The sequence below is a fragment of the Emydura macquarii genome, unplaced genomic scaffold, assembly GCF_026122565.2.
Source record: "Emydura macquarii macquarii isolate MOO-44397 ecotype Brisbane River unplaced genomic scaffold, CSIRO-AGI_Emac_v2 contig_1348, whole genome shotgun sequence".
Taxonomy (NCBI): Eukaryota; Metazoa; Chordata; order Testudines; family Chelidae; genus Emydura; species Emydura macquarii.
The window spans coordinates 5592748-5612182 of record NW_027131485.1 but is presented as its reverse complement, the minus strand read 5'-3'; the positions used below and the strand labels follow the sequence as shown (position 1 = coordinate 5612182).

Below are 19435 nucleotides of genomic sequence, written 5' to 3'. Positions count from 1 at the left end.
TTTGGGTTCTGGGGAGGTACTCTGTATTTCAGTATCAGTGGTGGGGCTTGATTCTGCTCTCACTTAGGCAAGTGTAAATCAGGAGTAACACTTGAAATCAGTGGAGTGACAGATCTATGGCTAGTGTGAGGTTAGAATCAAGGCTGTAATGACCCTTCCCAAGGAGAATCCCCCCATCAGTGTTTCAATAAGGGGTCCTTATTGTGCAGCTCTCTTACTGAAATTTGTGGGAGATCCATATGTCTCAGGAAGCTTGCAGAGTCAGGCCCAAACTTTGCAAGGAGCCATACGTAAGCTTATGGAAAAAAAGTCTGGACCCTGATTCTCCTCTCACCTAGGTGTAAATCAGGAGTAACTCCACTGAAGCCCATAGAGTTACACTGTCCTAAAACCACTATAAGATCAGAATATGGGGCTGTTTGCCGCTAGATGGAACATAGTATGACGTTTCATTGCCCAAGTGTTGGAGAAATGCACTGGGCTTCAGAATTTCTGAATAGACCTGATGGCAGGAGAGAGGGAAGGGGGCCATGGTATTCTTATACAAAGCTAGCTGACAATGTAGTGATAACACCCCCATCCCCTGCAAAAAGAATCCACACTCCCCCCCCCCAAAAAAAAAAAAAAAAAAAACAACTGTCTAAGACTCTCCACTCCCATTAATTTGAATGGGAACTTGTGCATCTAAATCCCATAGACTTAAAATCTCAGCAGTAATGCCCAGATTCTGCCCTCCATTGGCTATACATGTTTCCACTGACGTTGATAAGAATTGTGTGTCCCTATTGAGAGGCAGAGTTTGGCCATTAAACGTCCACCTAGCCTTGGGTATGACGCACTGGAAAAGAGTGTGAGAGGTAAACAGCTAAAAGAAGGTGCTTTGTAATAGAATTGCTGATACGTGCTGAGAGCGGTAGGACTTGGTCAGCTGTAACTGTGAGCATCCTTTGTGTACTATTTTCTTTTCTTTAAATCTTTGGTGATGTAAAGGGAGAATCTTGAATTTTCATCCTCTCCCTGCAGTGTAAATGATACATCTTCAAAAGCCTTTTAAAAAGGGTCCCTGAAGTACAGATCGAATATGGTAGCTTTCGTTGAGCATCTGCAGATGGCACTGATATGAAGTATGACAGCGGCCCCAATCCTGCAAAGACTTACGCATCTGCTTGACCTTATGCATGTAATTTGTCCCATAGACTTTAGTGGGACTGCTCAGAGACATGTTAAACATACATTAGTCTTTGCAAGACTGGAGCCAAAGTTTGGTTGAAGATGGATGAACATTTGGTGATTATGCTATGCTAATTATTGGTGCTTTTTTAATTGATGATTAGGTTGAACTTGAAATGGCCATTGATACTTTGAATCCCAACTATTGTCGTAGCAAAGGAGAACAGATCGCTCTCAATGTGGATGGCACCTGCACAGATGAAACTAGTACCTATTCCTCGTAGGTATCCTCTTTTGGTGTTCTTTTCTAGTAAATGGCTAGATTTCCCACCAAGCTTTTAAGGAAGGGGCAAAACAAGCAAATATGTAATCTTGAGACCTGTTGTATTGATTTCAGGGAACAAAAAAGTTAAAGGTGTTTTATAAACTCCTCTGCTGTCCAACATTAAAACAGTGACACTTAGGTTCGGGGTTTTCTTTACAGAAGCCTTGGTTTACTTGGGTTCTGGCAAACACCCAAAACCATTTGTTGTAAAGTTGAAATTTTATGGATCAAACACAAGAAAGAGCAAGAAATTAAAACAGGCATTTATATTGAAACTGAAATTGAGTGATTGTGCAAAACAAATTTAATTAAAACTTACTAAAATCTCTCTCTTTTTGCAGGCAAAATATCAGTCTCTTATTTTCATTAACAACCTTTCTTTGGTGAAAAGGAAGGGTTAATTTTACTGTCACTCCTGATGTGTAAAGGGTATTCACTTCTCCTGTGTTTAACAAACAGATGATACAAGGTAGAGGGGAGAAAGGATAGAAAAGTGGGGGAAATAATAACTTTTGTTGATATTTTTGGAACACTGGGTGGCTGGTCAGTCATGAATGGATACTTTGGCTGGCAGGTGACCAAGACAACTGCTGCTTGGACCCTGATTCACATTTCGGTCAGAGATGTCATCTGATTTTGTCATTTCTGCTTAGACAGGACAGGGTTATAGCCATCTCATCTCTCTCTGCTGTCACAGTGCAGTTGATTTTAGGATTCAGTGAAAAGCTGAGAGAGTCAGAGATAGGAAGTATGTGGGGCAGGCAGAAAGTAATATGAAAGGAAGGGAAACAGAACAGGATCTTATGTGCCTCTGCAGTGCTGGCAATTCGGTATGCCCACTGAGAGGCTGAGGTCTGGATGCCATGATGATATATGATGGCTTTCAGGACTTCCAGGTGAAAAACAAAGTTCCTTAAACAAGAGTAAGACCTGCTAGCCTTCCTCTCAGAAAGAATGTCCTTTGGTCCGGTCTGCTCCTGTCTTGGGATTGGGGAAGATGAGGTGGGACAAGACTGATTGAGCTGAGGTGTGTTAAGGTGACGCATTGGGAAAAGAGATTTTTTTTCCCAAAAAAATCTTTTTTTAAGAACCCTAAGATAAGAAAAATGGGTGGCATAGTTCATTCCCTCATTATTTTGTCCATCTATTAGGCCTTGCATCCTTCACACCAATTTTGGTCCATTAATTTCTGGACCCATATTTTCCTGTCTGTTAAGTCCAACCTCAACACAGTCCTTGAATCATATTAGTAGACGTTGTTTGTTTGGGCTAATTTAGTCTCTCTCTCGTTTTCTTGCATTTGTTCATAACATTCATTAATGAAAATAACTTGACCTATTTTCCATGGTAAATTCCCAAACAGGCTGAAGGAAAAAAAAAAAAGGTGTAGGTTATTGTGACATCTTACGAACTTTTAAATACTTTTTACATTTGAGCTTACAATTAGGGTCAGTTTTTAAGCCCAGTAATCACATTAGGCCCTCTTCCAAAAGTAGAAAAATTTGGACATTTTAAAATATATTGCCAAGACTTTCAAAAGTCACTAGTGATTTGCGGGGGGGAGGGGGAGGTTTGCCAATTTTTGAATGCCCAACTTGAGACCGTTTTAAGGTTTGATTTTTCAGGAAATGCTGAACACACACCTTAAAAACTATAACCACTGTGTGGTGTCTCAGGTTGGACACCCAGAAATCACTGGTCACTTTTGAAAATCTTGGTCTATATATTTTGAGTTTGAAGACACTGTCAACTTGAAATTTGTCAGTTTTTAAAATACAGATGAAAAGTAGATTCAGGGATCTCACCTGTCTCTAAGTCTTGCTGCTGATTTTTGTTAATTTTTTTACAATTCCACTTTCCAGAATGTTTTTCTGTTCTCTGTTGGATCATGAAGGATGCACACAAACAGGAGAAACTGGCTGGCTGGCTCTTCTGGGGAAACCGTGAATGTGACTATAGGAAAATTGTCAAATGTGCCAAAATTAGAGACACGGTTTTTCCTATCTAATCTTTTAGTTGCAGTAGTCTAAGGGTTTCTTATAATGACAGTAGGTAAAAATAAAACTTAGGCAGGTGTGCACTTAAACTTGGCAGGATCTCTGCCATTGGAGAGTGTTATGCCCGAGCCTCTGGGAAAAATGAGAAAACATCTAAGCCAAATATGGCCATGAATCAGCAAAGCATGAGGGACACAAGTAAGTGTTGAGCATGAGCATAAACACATTGCTGAATTAAGGCCTCTCTGAGCCCATCAGTAGCTGTTAGTGTAACTCAGTAGCTCTCCCAGAGGAAAGATCAAGGTAGCAGAGTAATTGCTCCAGTGCCCCATGCTGTAGAGTGTTTCGTGCTGTGTAATTCCAGCAGGAGCTCTCTGGATAGCTGGGAAGCCACCACTCAGCACTTTCAAAAGTGCCCCTAATTGATTGAGCATATGGGACAGTTAACATTGTCGTTGGCGTGTTGTAATTTCCACAGTACCCGTAATAAATAACGCTGCAGAGTGGGAGATCAGCAAATACACATATAAATATATATTTTTAAATGACCTGCAGGTTTAATTACTTAATTGTAGAATTCAACAACTCTTTGCTGCAGCCCTTTAACACTTGCATGTTTTGTCGTATCTGGAGTATAGTCATAAAGCTTTAATTTATTTACAGGAAGCTGATGGACAGACAAACTTTCTGCTCTTCACAGGCTGCAAGTAATGTTTCCCGTTATGCTGCTGCTATCTATAGAAAAGGTTACTTTTTTCCCCTCTTCTCTCAACCTTACAAAACAAATCAAATTTTTAAATATGCAGGGTGTTTGAAATGAGAAAACTGTCCTTTGTCTCTAGCAGCCTCTGTGGTGGCTGTAAATTCTTTATAAGGAGTTACCATAAGGGATAACTGAACTACTTAGAGTGTTTTAAAGTCCTTGAGATTCCTTCAAGATTCTCTAGTGGCACTGTAAACGAGGCAACAAAGCCAGTAGGGCTTGTAGATGCCACCAGACCCCTAACATTGAATTATAGCCTGAAACCATGTACATTGAAGGGGATGTTATTTAATATTCTATATAAATACACTTCAGTCTCTCTGCTGCTGTTCTCCCTTACTCTACACATTCTGCTCCTTCATTTATTCCCCCAGCCCTCTTGCTTGGTATTTTGAAAACCTCTGGGAGTACTGATGTCCCAAGAATTTCCTGAGATTTGTATTATGTACATTTTTTATGTCACCTTGTTCAGAGTTTGCTGCTGTCATAATGATGTAAATGCTCATTATTGGTGTGGAAGACCAGGGGCTGTTGGAAACTTTGGATGCTGTGGAGCCAGCACTGGGTATTTTTCTCCAGTTTGTGGCAGAGATACCTTACTTAGAGAAGGAACAAAAAGGCATTACTGAGATCCAGACTAGGTTTAGACTCTGGGGTTGGGGGTGTGTTTCAAAGCCAAATCACAAGTAGGGATTGGATTCAATAGTACTGATATCTCATGAGCTGTTCATGGCCACAAAGGGCAGAAATCTTGCAAGATCACCTGACTGTGTGAAATACTTTCATTTCAAGCTCGCATCTTCTATAGTGAATATCTTATTAGGATGGTTCTTCTTGTGAAAGTTGAGCCATATGTTATCCAGAAAATGGGCTATCCTGGGTTATCCAGGTTTGGATCCTACCTACACAGCAAATTATAGGGGCAAGTTTGGATTAAGGGGTTCAGATTTGATACCTCTTTGAAATACTGAAGTCTGGATTAATCTTCCCTTTAATATTCTCACTCTGCATTTAAATTTATTAAATCTTTATCTTAAGATTTAAACTGTGACATTACAAAGATGATGGGATAATAAAAATTGCCAATTTTAGGCCTTGGAAAATAACCTGTACTTTTTTCAGGTGAACTTCACCTAACTCCACTACATGGCATTCTACAAATGAGGCCGAGTTTTTCCTATTTGGACAAAGCTGATGCCAAACACCGAGAAAGAGAAGCTGCTAATGAAGGTGAATACATTATAAGTTGTGGTTTCTTTGTTACGGAACAATCTGGCTTCTCTTTAGACTTTGTTATAGTGACTTTATGCAGTTACTGGAAAGAGCTCTTCATAGCTGAGGAAACATTGTGTGTTTTTGAAGTATAACAATGTATAATGATTGGCTCACAGGAAATAATGGTTCGTTTTAACAGTCAAAAGAATTGAAGGTTTATAACACAAGACCATGAACACCTGGAGGGCAGAATATAATAAAACTTACAATAATTTTTTCATTGTGCAGCACAAATTTTAACTCATCCTCCCAAGGCCTCTGTCAATTAAAGTGTTACAACACATCCGTAGCCATCTAGGTCTGCACAGTTGTCACTATGCTGCATTCCATGGGCATCTAGAACGTGATTGCATCAACAGGAATTAAACTTGGATCTTCTTGTTCCAGAAACACAGGCTCCTATCTCTAGAGCTAAAGGAGAGTCTCCATTATGCGTTAGCCTTGTAGATCTTATGACAATGATGCATTTCTGATTGCATCCGGTATATACACTCGCCAGTACATTACCATATTGAGATTCCCCCATTTAACAAATGGCGGAACCAAGACACAGAGGTTAAATAACTTACCCAAAAACAAAGGCTCAGTGTCAGAGCGAGTTCAAGTCCCAGCTCTGCCTCAAGCTTCCTGTGTGATTTTTGGGTCAGTCCCTGCAGCTTTCTGTGCCTCGACTTCCCCCAGTGGTGGTAATTTTTCCATCCTTCACAGGGGTGTTGTGAAGAGTGTCTGTCTGTCTGTTTCATATACTGTAGTGGTGAGAGAGAGAGAACAACCTCAGAGTTACAAACAACCTCCATTCCCAAGATGTCAGTAACTCTGAACAAAACATGATTACAATTGAACATTGACTTAATACAGCTTTGAAACTTTACTACGCAGAAGAAAAATGCTGCTTTTAACCCTCTTAATTTAAATGAAACAAGCACAGAAACAATTTCCTTACCTTATCAAATCTTTTTTTAAATTTTCCCTTTATTTTTTTGGTAGTTTATGTTTAATACGGTACTATGCTGTATTTTTGTTTTGTTTTTTTGTCTGTGCTGCTGCCTGATTGTGCATTTCAAGTTCCAAACAAGGCGTGTGGTTGCCTGTTCAGTTTGTAACTCTGGTGTTCGTAACTCTGAGGTTCTTAGTGTCTAGAAGTACCTGGGTAACTATAAATAGAGCTGAAATGGCTGGCTTCTGGTCCTGTGCTTGGGCCATGCCTCTCTCTCCTGGACTAAGCCTCAGAAAAATCATAAACTCTCTTGTGGCTGCTTCATATTGATGGTATTTTTAATTTCATTTTCCTGGCTTGTTTTTTTTTTTTTTTTGGCAGGGGGCGATTCATCCCAGGATGAAGCTGAAGATGACATCAAACAAATTACTGTATGTCTGAGATTCCTTATTACTGGCTATGCAGAGTTTCTTGAAATATCAGAGTATAACAATCCATACTGAGTGGAAAGGGTTTAAACTGCAGTTGATGCTCGGCAGTTAAACCTCCGCTTGGGAACAGGAAGGTTACCTATCTAGTCAAGTCATCCTGTGAGATAATAAGCACAGGACTCTTGCAAAAGAGCGTTTCTAGTTCAGCTAGTTCCTAGTTGTTGGTACCCTGGCTTTGCCGTTCAATGCATTTCCTTTATAGAGCAAACAAATTTTTGCAGATCATGCCATGTGCTAGGGCAAGATTAAAGTGTGTCACTTTGAGAGTTTTGGGGACTGTAGTTAATGGTGACCAAATCTTGTAGGTAAGATTCTCCCGACCAGAGACTGAACAAGCTCGTCAGCGACGTGTTCAGTCCTACGAGTTCCTGCAGAAGAGACAAGCTGAAGAGCATTGGGTCCATCTGCATTATTATGGTTTAAGGGTAGGTATGTTCTGGGTGCTCTGGAGGCCTCAATGCTCATGAACCTGAGCAAACTCCTGTGTCAGCAACATGCATGGGGGTTCTGAGTCTGAGAATCAAACCGAGGCCTTTGCTTGTGGGCCGGGCATTTTAAGGCACTAGATAAGGAGGTGCTCAGGAGAATCAAATTAGTTTGTTGCCATGAGTCATAGTCAACTAACAAAGAGTGTAAAGGTGTCAGTGTTTTAAAATAATACAAACTCAAGCTCCCCATGTTGTCAATCTCAGTGCAGCCGTATGAAAGTAATGTGTCCGTTACCGAGATGTGATGTTTACACAGTGCAATAGCTACATGTAGAATAATGAGCATGAGATTTTAATAGTGCTGGAGAGCATGAGAATGAAGAATTAAACTGTTTGAGATTTGGTACATTTACTGTACATTGCACTGAGTCTTGCTCTTCCTCGCCCATCTCTCTCAGGACAGCCGTTCCGAACATGAGCGCCAGTATTTACTCAGTCAGGGGCATGGCATGGCAGAGAATACTGAATTAATTAAATCTCCCAGGTAAAAACTTTGGTCTAGTATCCTACACAAGTTGCAATATTTAAATATTTGTCGGGTTGATAATCATATGTAGTCTTTAAAAGTCTGACTTGTATTACACAACAGTAGGTTGTTATGACAGAAATAATTTTAAAATTAATTTGACTTTTCATGATTTAAGTTGGGTTTTCGTTGTTGTATTTCACTCAGCTGAGAGAGTGAAACTAGTCACTGCCACTTTTGTTTTTAAACCAGTTTAACTCTAGTTCTTATGTGCTAACACAGTTCTGTAATACCAGGGTTACAAACGCAGACAGGGAAAGTGTCAATCAAAATCAGATACTGTGAACATTTAAAAAACCCCAAGCCAACAACTTTTATTGATAAGAGTTTTACAAAACCTATTTTATTATTTTTAATAGAGATGTTCAGTACTTTACAGTGACTGTTTTTCAGCTTCAGATTTGTTTTTTGGTAGCAGTAGTTGTATGGAGAAAAGGGTTACATGCTGGTTACAGGAATCTGTCCAGGATGCAATAATTACTGTGGTTTTGCTATAATCTGGGGTAAGCAAGGCCCAATAGTGGGAAAGAAGCAGGCCAGAGTGTTTTGCACTCATGGGGTTGGTGGGTTATTTTTAAAATGAACTGTACTGTCTGCTATGAAAAATTCTTAGGGCGAGATTCTGTCCTCAGACACACTGAAGTGGACAAGGATTGCACAGGTAGAATAGAGAAGAGTTACTGTGTATCTAAGGGCCTTACTATAGTCTGAGTGTCTCACAGTCTTTAATGTAGTACCTTCACAACAGTGCCATTAAAAACCCCCGGCTGGCCCATGCCAGCTGATTTGGGCTAAGGGACTGTTTAAAATTCTGGTGTAGACATTAGGGGTCCGGCTGCAGTCGGGATCCTTCTACCTCGCATGGGTCCTAAAGCCCGGACTGTAATCTGAACCCAAATGTCTACACCACAATTAAATAGCCCCTTAGCCTGAGCCCCACAAGCCCAAGTCAGCTGGCGTGGGCATCTGATTGCAGTGTAGGCGTACCCAGGGAGGCTAAGAGACTTGCCCAAGGTCAGGAAATGTGTGGCAGAGCAGGGAATTGAACCCTGATCTTCCAAGTCCCAGTCTAGCATTCCAAAGACTGGACCATCTTTCCTCACCTTCACTAAATTTAAGGAATGTGATGTAGAAATCTTGATCACTGGTTACTGGTAACAGAATGAATTTAGTGCTTTTGGTTTCTTCCAACACGCTAAAAAGTGTAGTAAACAGGTGTAAACTAAATGTTCTTGGTGGATATAATGACAGTCTTCATACATTTCTTTAGCACTGAATTTCTTTGAAAAGAAAGGCCTTGCAAGCTAATATTTACTTTTAGATTTCACGTAAATACAATTGTACTAAGCAGGAGATCATTGTACTTTAACCTGGAAAATGCTAATACAAGTAATTTAAGGCTGATATGTTTTCTCTTCTTTTAGTGAATACTTAATTATGCTGATGCCTCCGAGTGTAGAGGAAGAGAAGTAAGTGTTTGCAGAGAATGTCCTAACATCACATTGCCTGGATGTTGTTTTTCATTGGCTACAGATCTGCTTGTTTAATTACAGAGACAAACCTGTGGCTCCAAGCAATGTGCTTTCTATGGCACAGCTGAGAACTTTACCCCTTGCTGATCAGATTAAGATCCTGATGAAGAATGGTATGTGATATTTTTAAAACTTTCCATTTCCTCACGCCCTTTCATGACCTGAGATTTATCCTCCTTTTCCTCAGATAAGTAGACTTTCCTGGCAGTGTCTTTGCTGTTGTCCTATAGGGCTGAGAGGCTGTGTGGCTTGTTGGGTCTATGGCTAGGTCTCAGACTCAGTAGCACCCCTTCATCGTTTCCACTGCCAATCAAGTATGCCTTTCCTCTAGAAAGGAAGATAGATGCATGACTACCTGGAAAGCTGACACCTGTATTTTGGCATGTGCAACCAAAGGAATACTCCTTGTAATAACTTCCACTCTCTGACCACTCCTATTGCTTTCAGGATACACTTGCCTTTGTTGATCCACTGCTGGCTAGTGGAGTCTAAGCATGAATTTTAGCTCAGAGTTTAATGCAGCAACCTGCCACTTTGGCTTTGTTTGTTCTTCCCCTGGAAGATTTTCAGTAATATGTGCTTCTTGCATGTAGCATGAGACAGCTTTATCCCATCTTTCTGGGATTGCTGATGATTTGGCAATAGCAGATGCTAAAGTTTTTGTCTCAGGGTCTTACTGTCTTGTCAGATGACTCAGTCTCTCTCAAAAAATGGAATGGCAAAGGCATAGATGGCTTCTTTTATCAATGTATTAATTTGAGATCAGTTGAGCCAATTAACTTGCACACAGCGTTCCCTGACATGTGTTCAGTGCATACGAGACTGATTGAAATGGAATGCTTTTTCTAAAGTGCCGTTATTTTTTGGGAGATGTGAAATGTTTTTGACTGCTGACTTCAATGTAAACAGATGGGGGGGGAGTCTTTATATTAAAAAAGAAATAAAATCTGTGTATTAGATTTTTTTTTTTTTTTTTAAAGTCCTCCTATGAATGTTTGAATAAACCACTGAGAGAATCTTTAAACAATGGTGTGTTTCATCTTTTCCTTTAGTGAAGGTCATGCCTTTTGCAAACCTCATGAGTTTATTGGGTTCTGGGACCGATTCTACTGCAGTTTTACGCTGTATACAGCAGGTGGCGATGCTGGTCCAAGGAAACTGGGTAGTAAAGAGGTATGCTGTTCTTTGTCATCAAATGTTAATGTTCCTGGTAGGAGTGGATCAGAACAATGACTTTGAATCCTCACTAACCTTTGGCTGCTGTTATATAGTTGAAAGCACCGTGTCTGTGCTTAAACCCCAAGTTATTTACATGCTTGATTAAATGCAATTCCTGTTACAGCAGGCTGTTATGCAGAAGTCAAAGGGCTGATGTTAAATGATTACAGCTCCGCCTCTGCCCTCTCTAAAATTGTATCGAACGGTGATAAGATCTTTTTGTTTGTTTGTGTATTGAGCCACTTCAGTTCTTGGGAAGAAAAATCTTTATTCCTTCAGCGTAGGTTCAGCACTGGTTTATTGCTGCTGTCACTGAGGGCTGGTCTCTGGAAGGGTTTATTCATTTGATAAATCTAGAGTAGGTTGCTGGGTGCACCTCTTGTCCATAAAATGGATTCTGTTGTAATCACCTTCATCTTTAATACAGTAGGGCATCCCTGTGAGACTCCATGTCTCAAATGCCAGGTCCTTTTCACCCACATAGGCTATTTTGTGCTGGGAATTGCGGACTCCTCTGTAGGCCACATGTCTGTGATAAAGATGAGGGTGAGCACTAGTCACGTTCACATTCATTGGCGGCTGTTAGCCCGTGGACTGCGCTTTGGTGACCTATGACCTAGGGCTGCAGCTGCTACATAAATAGCCTGTATAGTGAGACAGATGGACTCCACCTTAAACCACTCCACAAAGGATGCTTTAAGCCAGCTAATGCTGTCTACAGGCCCCCAGACTGATGGCACACGGGTGTTTATGTTGTAGTAAGTGCTAGTACTGTTGTGTGTGTCTGTGGTTGTTACAATTCCTTCATCTTCCAATGGAGAAAAGTGTTTGAAGTGTAAAATTAGCCTAATAGAGTCTTTACTGCAAGGGTGAAAAACATCTTTTGCCCTGACCTGCTCAGTGAGACCCACAATCAGGAGTGACCTTGGGGCTTTGGAGACAGCAAACATGGAGACCACTTATGATGATGGATGTAATTTAATTAGTCTCTCAGTCCAAATGGGATGGGGTGTTAAGTGCCTGGGGGAGGGGTGGAATTTATAGCATCTCTCACTTTAAATCCTGATTTATTCGTTTATTTTTATTTCAGTTTAAGTCCTGTAGATGCGTTTTGGCTAAATGTTACCTTAGGGTTGCGTGGGGAAGCCATGTAGCCCGAAGCATTTGATGAGACACTTTTGGACAGCTGTACATTTAAGGAAATTCATTCTGATGTAGCTAAGGTGGGGCAGACTCCTAACGTAGATGTGCTGTACCAGCATACAGTTTACACCTGTGCAACTTATTTCTATTTGTTGTCAAATTAAGCTTCACTGGCATAAGCCCCCTTTGCACTAGTGTAACTGCACTGATGTAGTCACACAGTGTGAATTCCTTTAATGCACACAGGGCTTTAACTTCATTGGAATTTGTGGAAACCCTACAAACTTGGCTGGATAAAAGGTGTCATTTGGGCACTTCAGGGCACATATGCTATGTTAAAAATCCTCACTAATAATATTTAGTTGCCATGCATAATAATCATTTCCTCCTTTAATTAACAGTGATGTCCTCTATCCAAAAGATACCTCTAGCCCACACAGTGGAGTCCCTGCAGAAGTGCTTTGCCGGGGAAGAGATTTTGTTGTAAGTACAAATATGCTCTGTTTGTTTTTCAGTGCTAAAGCCAAAACCCAAATAAGATGAAGTTGCATAATTTAACACAGCGTTGCTACCCTGCACTGTTCTTCTGTGTCTGACGTTTGTTCCAAATAAATAATCTCTCAATTACTCCTACGGATTTTGTTGCAGGAGTTAAAAGAGAATCAACATAGAAATATTGACATAGATTGTCACTTGTCATGTGATTGATTGATTGATTGATTGATTGGGAGTCAATCATATCCAGGTGTCAGATCGTCTTCTACCAAATAAAAACATTTATCCTATTTAAAATATAGGACATAAAGCCACCAGCACACTGACCCGCTTAATGGCAGGCTCAGCAGAGAGGCTGAGGGCTGCATGGTGATGGAGACTAAACAGCCTAACACCTTCAGAGCTTATCCGTCTAGGGCAGAATTGAAGGACCTTTGCAAGGCAAGCACCATACTTACTAGGCATGCCCTGTTGTTCAATAGAAGGGCTTCGGTCCCAGAGCTGCTGATCCAGCACCTTTCTTGAACAATGCATGCAAATTAAAATTAAAATGAGTACAAGACATGCACACACTGAACCCCAGCAGGGAACAAAACTGGAGACTGTCTTTACAAACAATCGAAGGAGAATTAATCCCTAAATAACTTCAGCGTTTGCCATGCTCTGTGGTTTCCATCCCTAATGGGCAGATACAAGCCTGTAATTTTCCTTTTAGAGCCGATCACCCCATCATTTGCACTCAGCACGTTAGCTCAGTTTCATTATTAACTGTGGCTCTTAAACTCCCATGGACAGTCAGCTGCTGTTAGATTAGTGGCCGCTATAGTCCCTGTGTGAGCCCAAACTGACAGTGATTAAAATTGACTTTCTGACACATCTTAACAGCTGCTTCATGTGCCGCCATATGGAAGACCCAAGTTCAGGGGTGACTCTTATTCCCGAAGAATGAGGCAATGTCCAATAGTATCACACTTGAAGTTTTGGGGACCCGGAGGACCAAAACCACTGCATTTAGCTGAGTAGTGGAGCAGCAGTAACGCTGGGCCCGGAGGAGGTGGTGTGTTCCGCTCTCTGGTTGAAGAGAGTGCGCCCTGCAGGAAAGCTGGCGCCTCTTTTGGAGCGATGTATAATTGCAAGAAAGCATGGTCAAAATTGTCTCCTTTACTGGAGTCAGTGACTGCGTGTGGTTTTAAAGAAGCATGGGCCAGTGCATCAGGGGGTGGCTGTGTGAATTAATATGTGGGGGGAGAGAAGCTGAATAAGGTGAAAGGACTTACAGAACCAGCCAGTTGCTCATGATTTTTTACACCCTAGAGTGTGACAGGGCAGAGTGGGGAAGGGAGGAATTAGTAGCAACAAGGCTTTAAATTCCCTCCCCTAACCCTCCAAAACATATTAAAACCTCCATAAACTGAACTAGCCCAAGCTTATTTAAGTGAGTGGGGGCAGTGGCTAGGAACCTAAGTGACTGTAATGTCATGTACAGGTGCAGGGCATGCACACCCCACTGTCCATACAGTACTGGGTGCTCTAGAAAGGCCGAAGGGAGAGGATGGGCGTCCTGCACTGGTTATCCTATAAGAAGGATATAAACTTCATTCTTAGTGATAGCTCATGGAGATTTCCTGTGGGGCAAGTGGCAGAACATCCTGAGTTCTACTCCAGCTAATGCCTGTCAAGTCACAGAAAGATAACAATGAGCCTTCTGAATATTGGTGGGTTTTGTCTTGTTTGTTTTTTAAAAACCATGTTTAATTTAGATTTAAGAGGATCTAAATGCAGCCCACAGCTTCACCAAGGCAAATCTTCGATTTCTCCAGACTTTTTGTTTTGTGTTTGTTGTTATCATTCAAGGAAAATGTCTACAGGAATAGACCATGCCGCGTCTGCTTTTTCCCCAGTTGACCCACCTGCCTTGCTGAAACTTGCCCATCCCTGCATCCTTGAAAGGCTCCTGGTTTCAGTCCTTCTGATCATGCCATTGTCACAACAGTGCACCTGTTCTTTAGTAATGCAGCTTTCTAAAATATGTGGGGGGGTTTCCCCTTTATTTCCCCCCAGATGTGGAAGTTTACGCAGGATCGCTGGGTTGTGCGAAAGGAAGTGGCCACAGTCACGAAAGTGAGTGACAATTTTTTTTTCTAAACCAGAGGTGTATGATAAGCAGTGGGTATTGTCAATAGCTGCATTTGTAGCTAATTCAAACTGATGCAAGCCTTTCCTCCTAGCACACCACACAGTGGTGACCCATTTTATTGCTGACTTCTGAACATTACTTGACGCATTTCACTGCTAATTTACATTATTGCTAACATAGGAGAGTGTTTCTTTAGAATGGCTGAGAACTGATGTGTACTGGATAGTGGAGACTGCGAATGCATGACAGAATCAAAGCCTTCAGTCTCCTTGGAGGAGGGTAGTTTTTAATTGCTTTATAGCAACTCAAGCACCTGATCTCTGAATCCTCTGCTTAGGCACATTAGTATCTGCAAAGTAAATGGGAATAGAAGAGTGAAAAAAGCACTATAAGGATTTAAAAAAAAAAATCACCAAAAAAAAAAAAAGACAGAATGAGTTAATTTATGTACAGATTTAATAATCTTACATTCTGAAATTTTCTAGTGCACTTTGCCAGTGATGGAGATGGATGTGTACAAAGAGAGTTGCTTCACCAGTAGCTGAAATGCAGCTGTCTCTGGGCTTTTAACAGCAGCCAGCCATGCAGGCACCAGTAACAGCACCCAAGAGCCTAAACTTCAGATAGGTGGAATATTATCATCCACGGTGCAGTTTGTTCAGGATATTGGGGATACCTCCACTACTATTTTTGCAAACAGTGCCACGGACTATTAATTATTGCTTGGCTTTTACATCCCCTGTGAAATATGGTCCCTCTTGGTACTGAGACAGAGGGAAGAATGTCTCCTGTTAAATTGCCAATACATTTTCTTGGCAGTCTCCCACCGAAACCTTAATCCAGCTCAACTCTACTTAGTTTGTGAAATCACAGCCAGGTTTGTATGGCTGAAAGTGAGGGTTCCCTGACCCGTTCCACTTTTTCTTTCTTTCAGCTTTGCCCAGAAGATGTGAAGGACTTCTTAGAGCACATGTCGGTTGCAAGAATAAACAAAGGCTGGGAATTCCTGCTTCCTTATGATGAAGACTTTGTTAAAAAGCATCCAGATGTGGTTCAGAGGCAGCATATGCTGTGGATGGGCATTCAGGCCAAGTAAATTATTTGCTTTTTTGGGGGGAATAAATTAAAGATGTACAAGTACCAACTATCCCATGACTGTATAGATTATAGTATGGTAGTATTTTGGTCTGCATTTCCTCCACATAAGGTGGTCCCTTTTAAAGAGCAGTTGTGTGATGGGACTGTTCCATGGCACCCAACTTCACTGGGTGGTTGTACATCTCCAGATGCTTTAGAGCCTTTGGCATTTTTGAAAGGCTGAAGCCAAAATGTCTGTGTTTGGGTGTAATAATCACAAACTTATAAAATACACAAGAGTATTTTTTTTCTTTTTAATTTCAGATTAGAAAAAGTCTATAATCTATTAAAGGAACATTTGACACCAAAGAAACAAGATGGACAGTCAGGTATATTAATGGTTAAGATTATTATGAAATGTACTCGCCCGTTTGTGTTTCTAGTGTAATTTCTGTGCATCATTCTTTGATATTTTTGAATGTGGAGCAATGGGTTTTCTTCCCCATGAGTCTGCAGTTTCCCTTTGTTTGGGGCAGATCCTGAGCTACATTAAGGTGAATTTAGGCTTCCAAGGTGGGACAAAGTAACCTTAAAACTGCCCTATGGGGCAGCTGAGGATTCCCCAGCATAGGAGAATCCTTGGGTAATGTAAAGCTAATATAGCTGACTCTACAAAGAAAACTCCCCATTAAGGGCAGCGCAGTCCTCAGAGTAGGGAATATTTGTGGGAAGGGGCAGAGCCAGCACACACTGCACTCTGTGTATCCTCACCATTGTTCTAGCACCTCCGTTTATACAACAGTGCAAGTAAGAGCAGAACTCCCCTGCTCTGTTCTGCCATGGCTGATGGTTGAGCTATTAGTGAAGAATTCGTTTAATGGGGTCTGAGGAGGTACAAGGCCTTCTCTTTTCCAGACGATTCTCCACCAGAGCTGCCAGTGAAAGTTTAAAGTAGCTGTTCTGTAATCATAAGAGCTTGTGAAAACTTGAGATTCCAGGGAGATTGAACTAAGTTCTTGGCTAGTTACCAGACATTGGAGTCCATGGAGACTGTAAGCAGAACTGACAAATGGACACACAATACATTTCAATTCCCTCTACTTTATCTGCTTGGAAGGATTAGGTGGTGGGTTATTTGGAGAAGGATTAGCTGGCCTAATGGCATAGACGTTAAGTATGTGCATGCAGTTTACTATAAAACATAGTGTACTTTATCTTACTCCCGGGGTGCTGAAGCTTGTGATTTCTCTGTCACACCTGCATTTGCTGAGAATGGCTATGCAAAGCCAGCAAGATTAGGGAGGGGTGGACTCTCCATCTTCAGACTCTGTAGTTACTACAGAAAAGGGGTTCTCTGTCTCTTTCATACTATGAACCATATCCTAATAGGTAGAGTCTGCTGGTTTCGCCACCTCCCCTCTGATCAGCAGTCACTCAAATCACTTCCCCATCCATTCTTCCAGTCACAAGCAATCAACATCTCTGTGGGAGCTATGACAATTGCTTCAGCTGGTTTTCTCTCCTTGCAGCAGATTTTATGGGCATCCAGCCGCTCTTGAAAAACCTTGTCTTGCACAGATGTCAGAAGTCTAGGGGTGCAGGCAGAAATGTGTGCACCACTGGTGCAGTTGTACATGCAATTCCTGATTCACACAGGGCTTTAGCACTCACACAAGCATGTTTTCCTGTGGCCCCTGGCTTTAGACTTCTGAAAGGTTAAGCCCCAAGTGTCTTGCTAACGGTTATTAAAATGTTTCTTTGCTTGTTCAGTTATTTTAAAAACAAAATCTAGTCTGAAATCAGTTTGTGGTCTTGGCTCTCTGGAGTAAACTTTATTCACTGCCATTAATTTACTAAATTCTGTTTAATAAATATTCTGCAGAATTAAAATGCCCTGGTTGCACCAAGATTCTCTGTTAACATAGTGTTGTACTCCTGTATCTTACTAGTTCATCCACCTCTGGTTTCTGGGGAACAAAGGGTCCATATGGCGAAAGCAAAAGTCAAACAGAACTACGGGCTGCTGGAGAAAGAGTTCCAAAAGCAGAAGGCAGAGAGCAAAGCAAATGACTCTCCATCCAAGATGGATATTTCCAGTGTCCGCATCAAAGAGGAGCCTGTGAGCGATGAGGAGCCTATGGACACGTCCACCTATGAGAGTATGAACAATGGCCTGGTCAATGGCATCCATTCGGAGGAGAACTCCATGGACTCGTTAAATGGCCACTTGCCAGGCGGGTGCGTGGATCGGGTGGCACAAGAACTGAAAGCGTTTCTGACAATAACGTTTAAGAAACACTTTGTTCTCACCTTGAGTGAGCTTAAACGGTTATTTAATCTTCACTTAGCCAGTCTGCCCCCTGGACACACGTTGTTTAGTGGCATTTCAGACAAAATGTTACAAGACATGGTATTGGACACTGGCTGCAAACAGATTTTGGTGCCTGTAAGTATCCTCTTTATATTGTACACTTTGGGACGGGCACAAGTGCTGAGTGACTGGGGTGCTTTTAAACATGTCGTGACCTACACAGTCCATCCAGACTGTGCGACTGGGGCAGATATCCCTCTTAGCAGCTGGGGCTTTGTCAGGTTGACCTCCTACTTCCCATAGTCCTTGCTGGTGTGCTTTCCCCCTGCAGTGCCCTCCTTCTCAGCTCAGAGGAACTCGGAGGTACAGCTTCGTACGTACTGGAACCAGTGCTTCACTCTTGTTATCCTCATGATTCCATGAAGCAATCTGAAATGATCCAGATCCCAGACTGTCCCAGGTCTATTTGTTGTAGCCAGGGCTGTACAAGCTGCGTGTTCTCAGGGCTACCGTCAGGGAGGAACGATGGTATCTGTTTTCTCAGGCGTGCAGGACACACCTGGCAGTACAACTGGTGGCTGGGAAGACTATAGCAGGGGACACATGCTGTGTCTGTGCCATGTTCCTTTGCTCGTTGGCTGTTGAATTTCCTTTCCTTGGAGGCAGTTCATGTGTCCTGCTCCCCATTTCTGTGGCTTCTGAAAACGGGGAAATGTGTTTGTGTGAGAACCAGGAGTTCCTGTAGCACTGCATGACGATAGCTGGGTTAGTGGAGGGAAGAGGACTACCAGTGTAGTGGATGCAGAGAGAGCCTGAGGGGGAAACCAGTTTACGAGCCAGGTATCAGTCCTGATCATTGTGCAGCTAGGGAGAAAAGCTGGACTCCACTGCCTTTAGGGGGAGAGAAAAAGGGAAGGGTGAGCTGCTTGAAGGAGGAGGCATGACAGAAAGTACAAGAGGAAGACAGAGTTGAGGGGAGCAGGAAATAATTCAGAAGTAGGATCTGGAGTTAAGGAACAAGGTCTGTTGCCGGGAGGTAGGAATACTATAGTATGGTGGCTGTGCATGGTAGGTATACAGTGTGGCAGCTGGGAGTTAAGTATTGCTGTGAGAGAGATCATTTAATTGGGGACTTTCTTCTCCCTCCTGTCCAGTGTCTTCTGGCTGCAGCCCTGCCCATCCTGGCTGGTTTTCCACCTGGAGCCTCCTGTGGCTATTGCAGGGTCTCACTTTCTTTCATGTGCCATGTGATGTGGCTGCACATACTGCAGATGTTCATTAGCTGAGGCTGCTGCTGGTGGAGTCGCCAGGTTGGGTTTGTGGATTGGGTTTGAAACTTTGTCAATTACTTTTATTATATTTTTATTTAAATATTGCGGGGGGAATGAAGGGGCCATGCTGTTTTTAAAAAATAACTCCTGAGGAAGCTGCTCTGGCGAGAGGGACCATGTAACAGAAGAAGCTTTTAAATATCGAACCTGATTCAAAGCCAGACATTCCCTACTGAAGGGACTTTGTGGAGGCTTTTAGGCCCATCCGGCCCACCGGCG

General features: G+C 42.0%; 1 protein-coding gene across 2 annotated transcripts in view; it reads left to right on the top strand.

The window, feature by feature from the left end:
- POLR3E (RNA polymerase III subunit E) overlaps nt 1-19435 on the top strand; it is a 37308-nt gene that overhangs the window by 9308 nt on the left and 8565 nt on the right. For both annotated transcript variants that reach the window (XM_067550960.1, XM_067550961.1), the window contains exons 5-18: nt 1335-1450; nt 4156-4238; nt 5378-5485; nt 6849-6898; nt 7264-7383; nt 7845-7930; nt 9397-9441; nt 9526-9617; nt 10557-10677; nt 12267-12348; nt 14422-14481; nt 15432-15589; nt 15899-15963; nt 17524-18020. In XM_067550960.1, the coding sequence (XP_067407061.1) occupies nt 1335-1450; nt 4156-4238; nt 5378-5485; nt 6849-6898; nt 7264-7383; nt 7845-7930; nt 9397-9441; nt 9526-9617; nt 10557-10677; nt 12267-12348; nt 14422-14481; nt 15432-15589; nt 15899-15963; nt 17524-18020 (1683 nt within the window). The remainder of the gene's footprint in view (nt 1-1334; nt 1451-4155; nt 4239-5377; nt 5486-6848; nt 6899-7263; nt 7384-7844; nt 7931-9396; nt 9442-9525; nt 9618-10556; nt 10678-12266; nt 12349-14421; nt 14482-15431; nt 15590-15898; nt 15964-17523; nt 18021-19435) is intronic.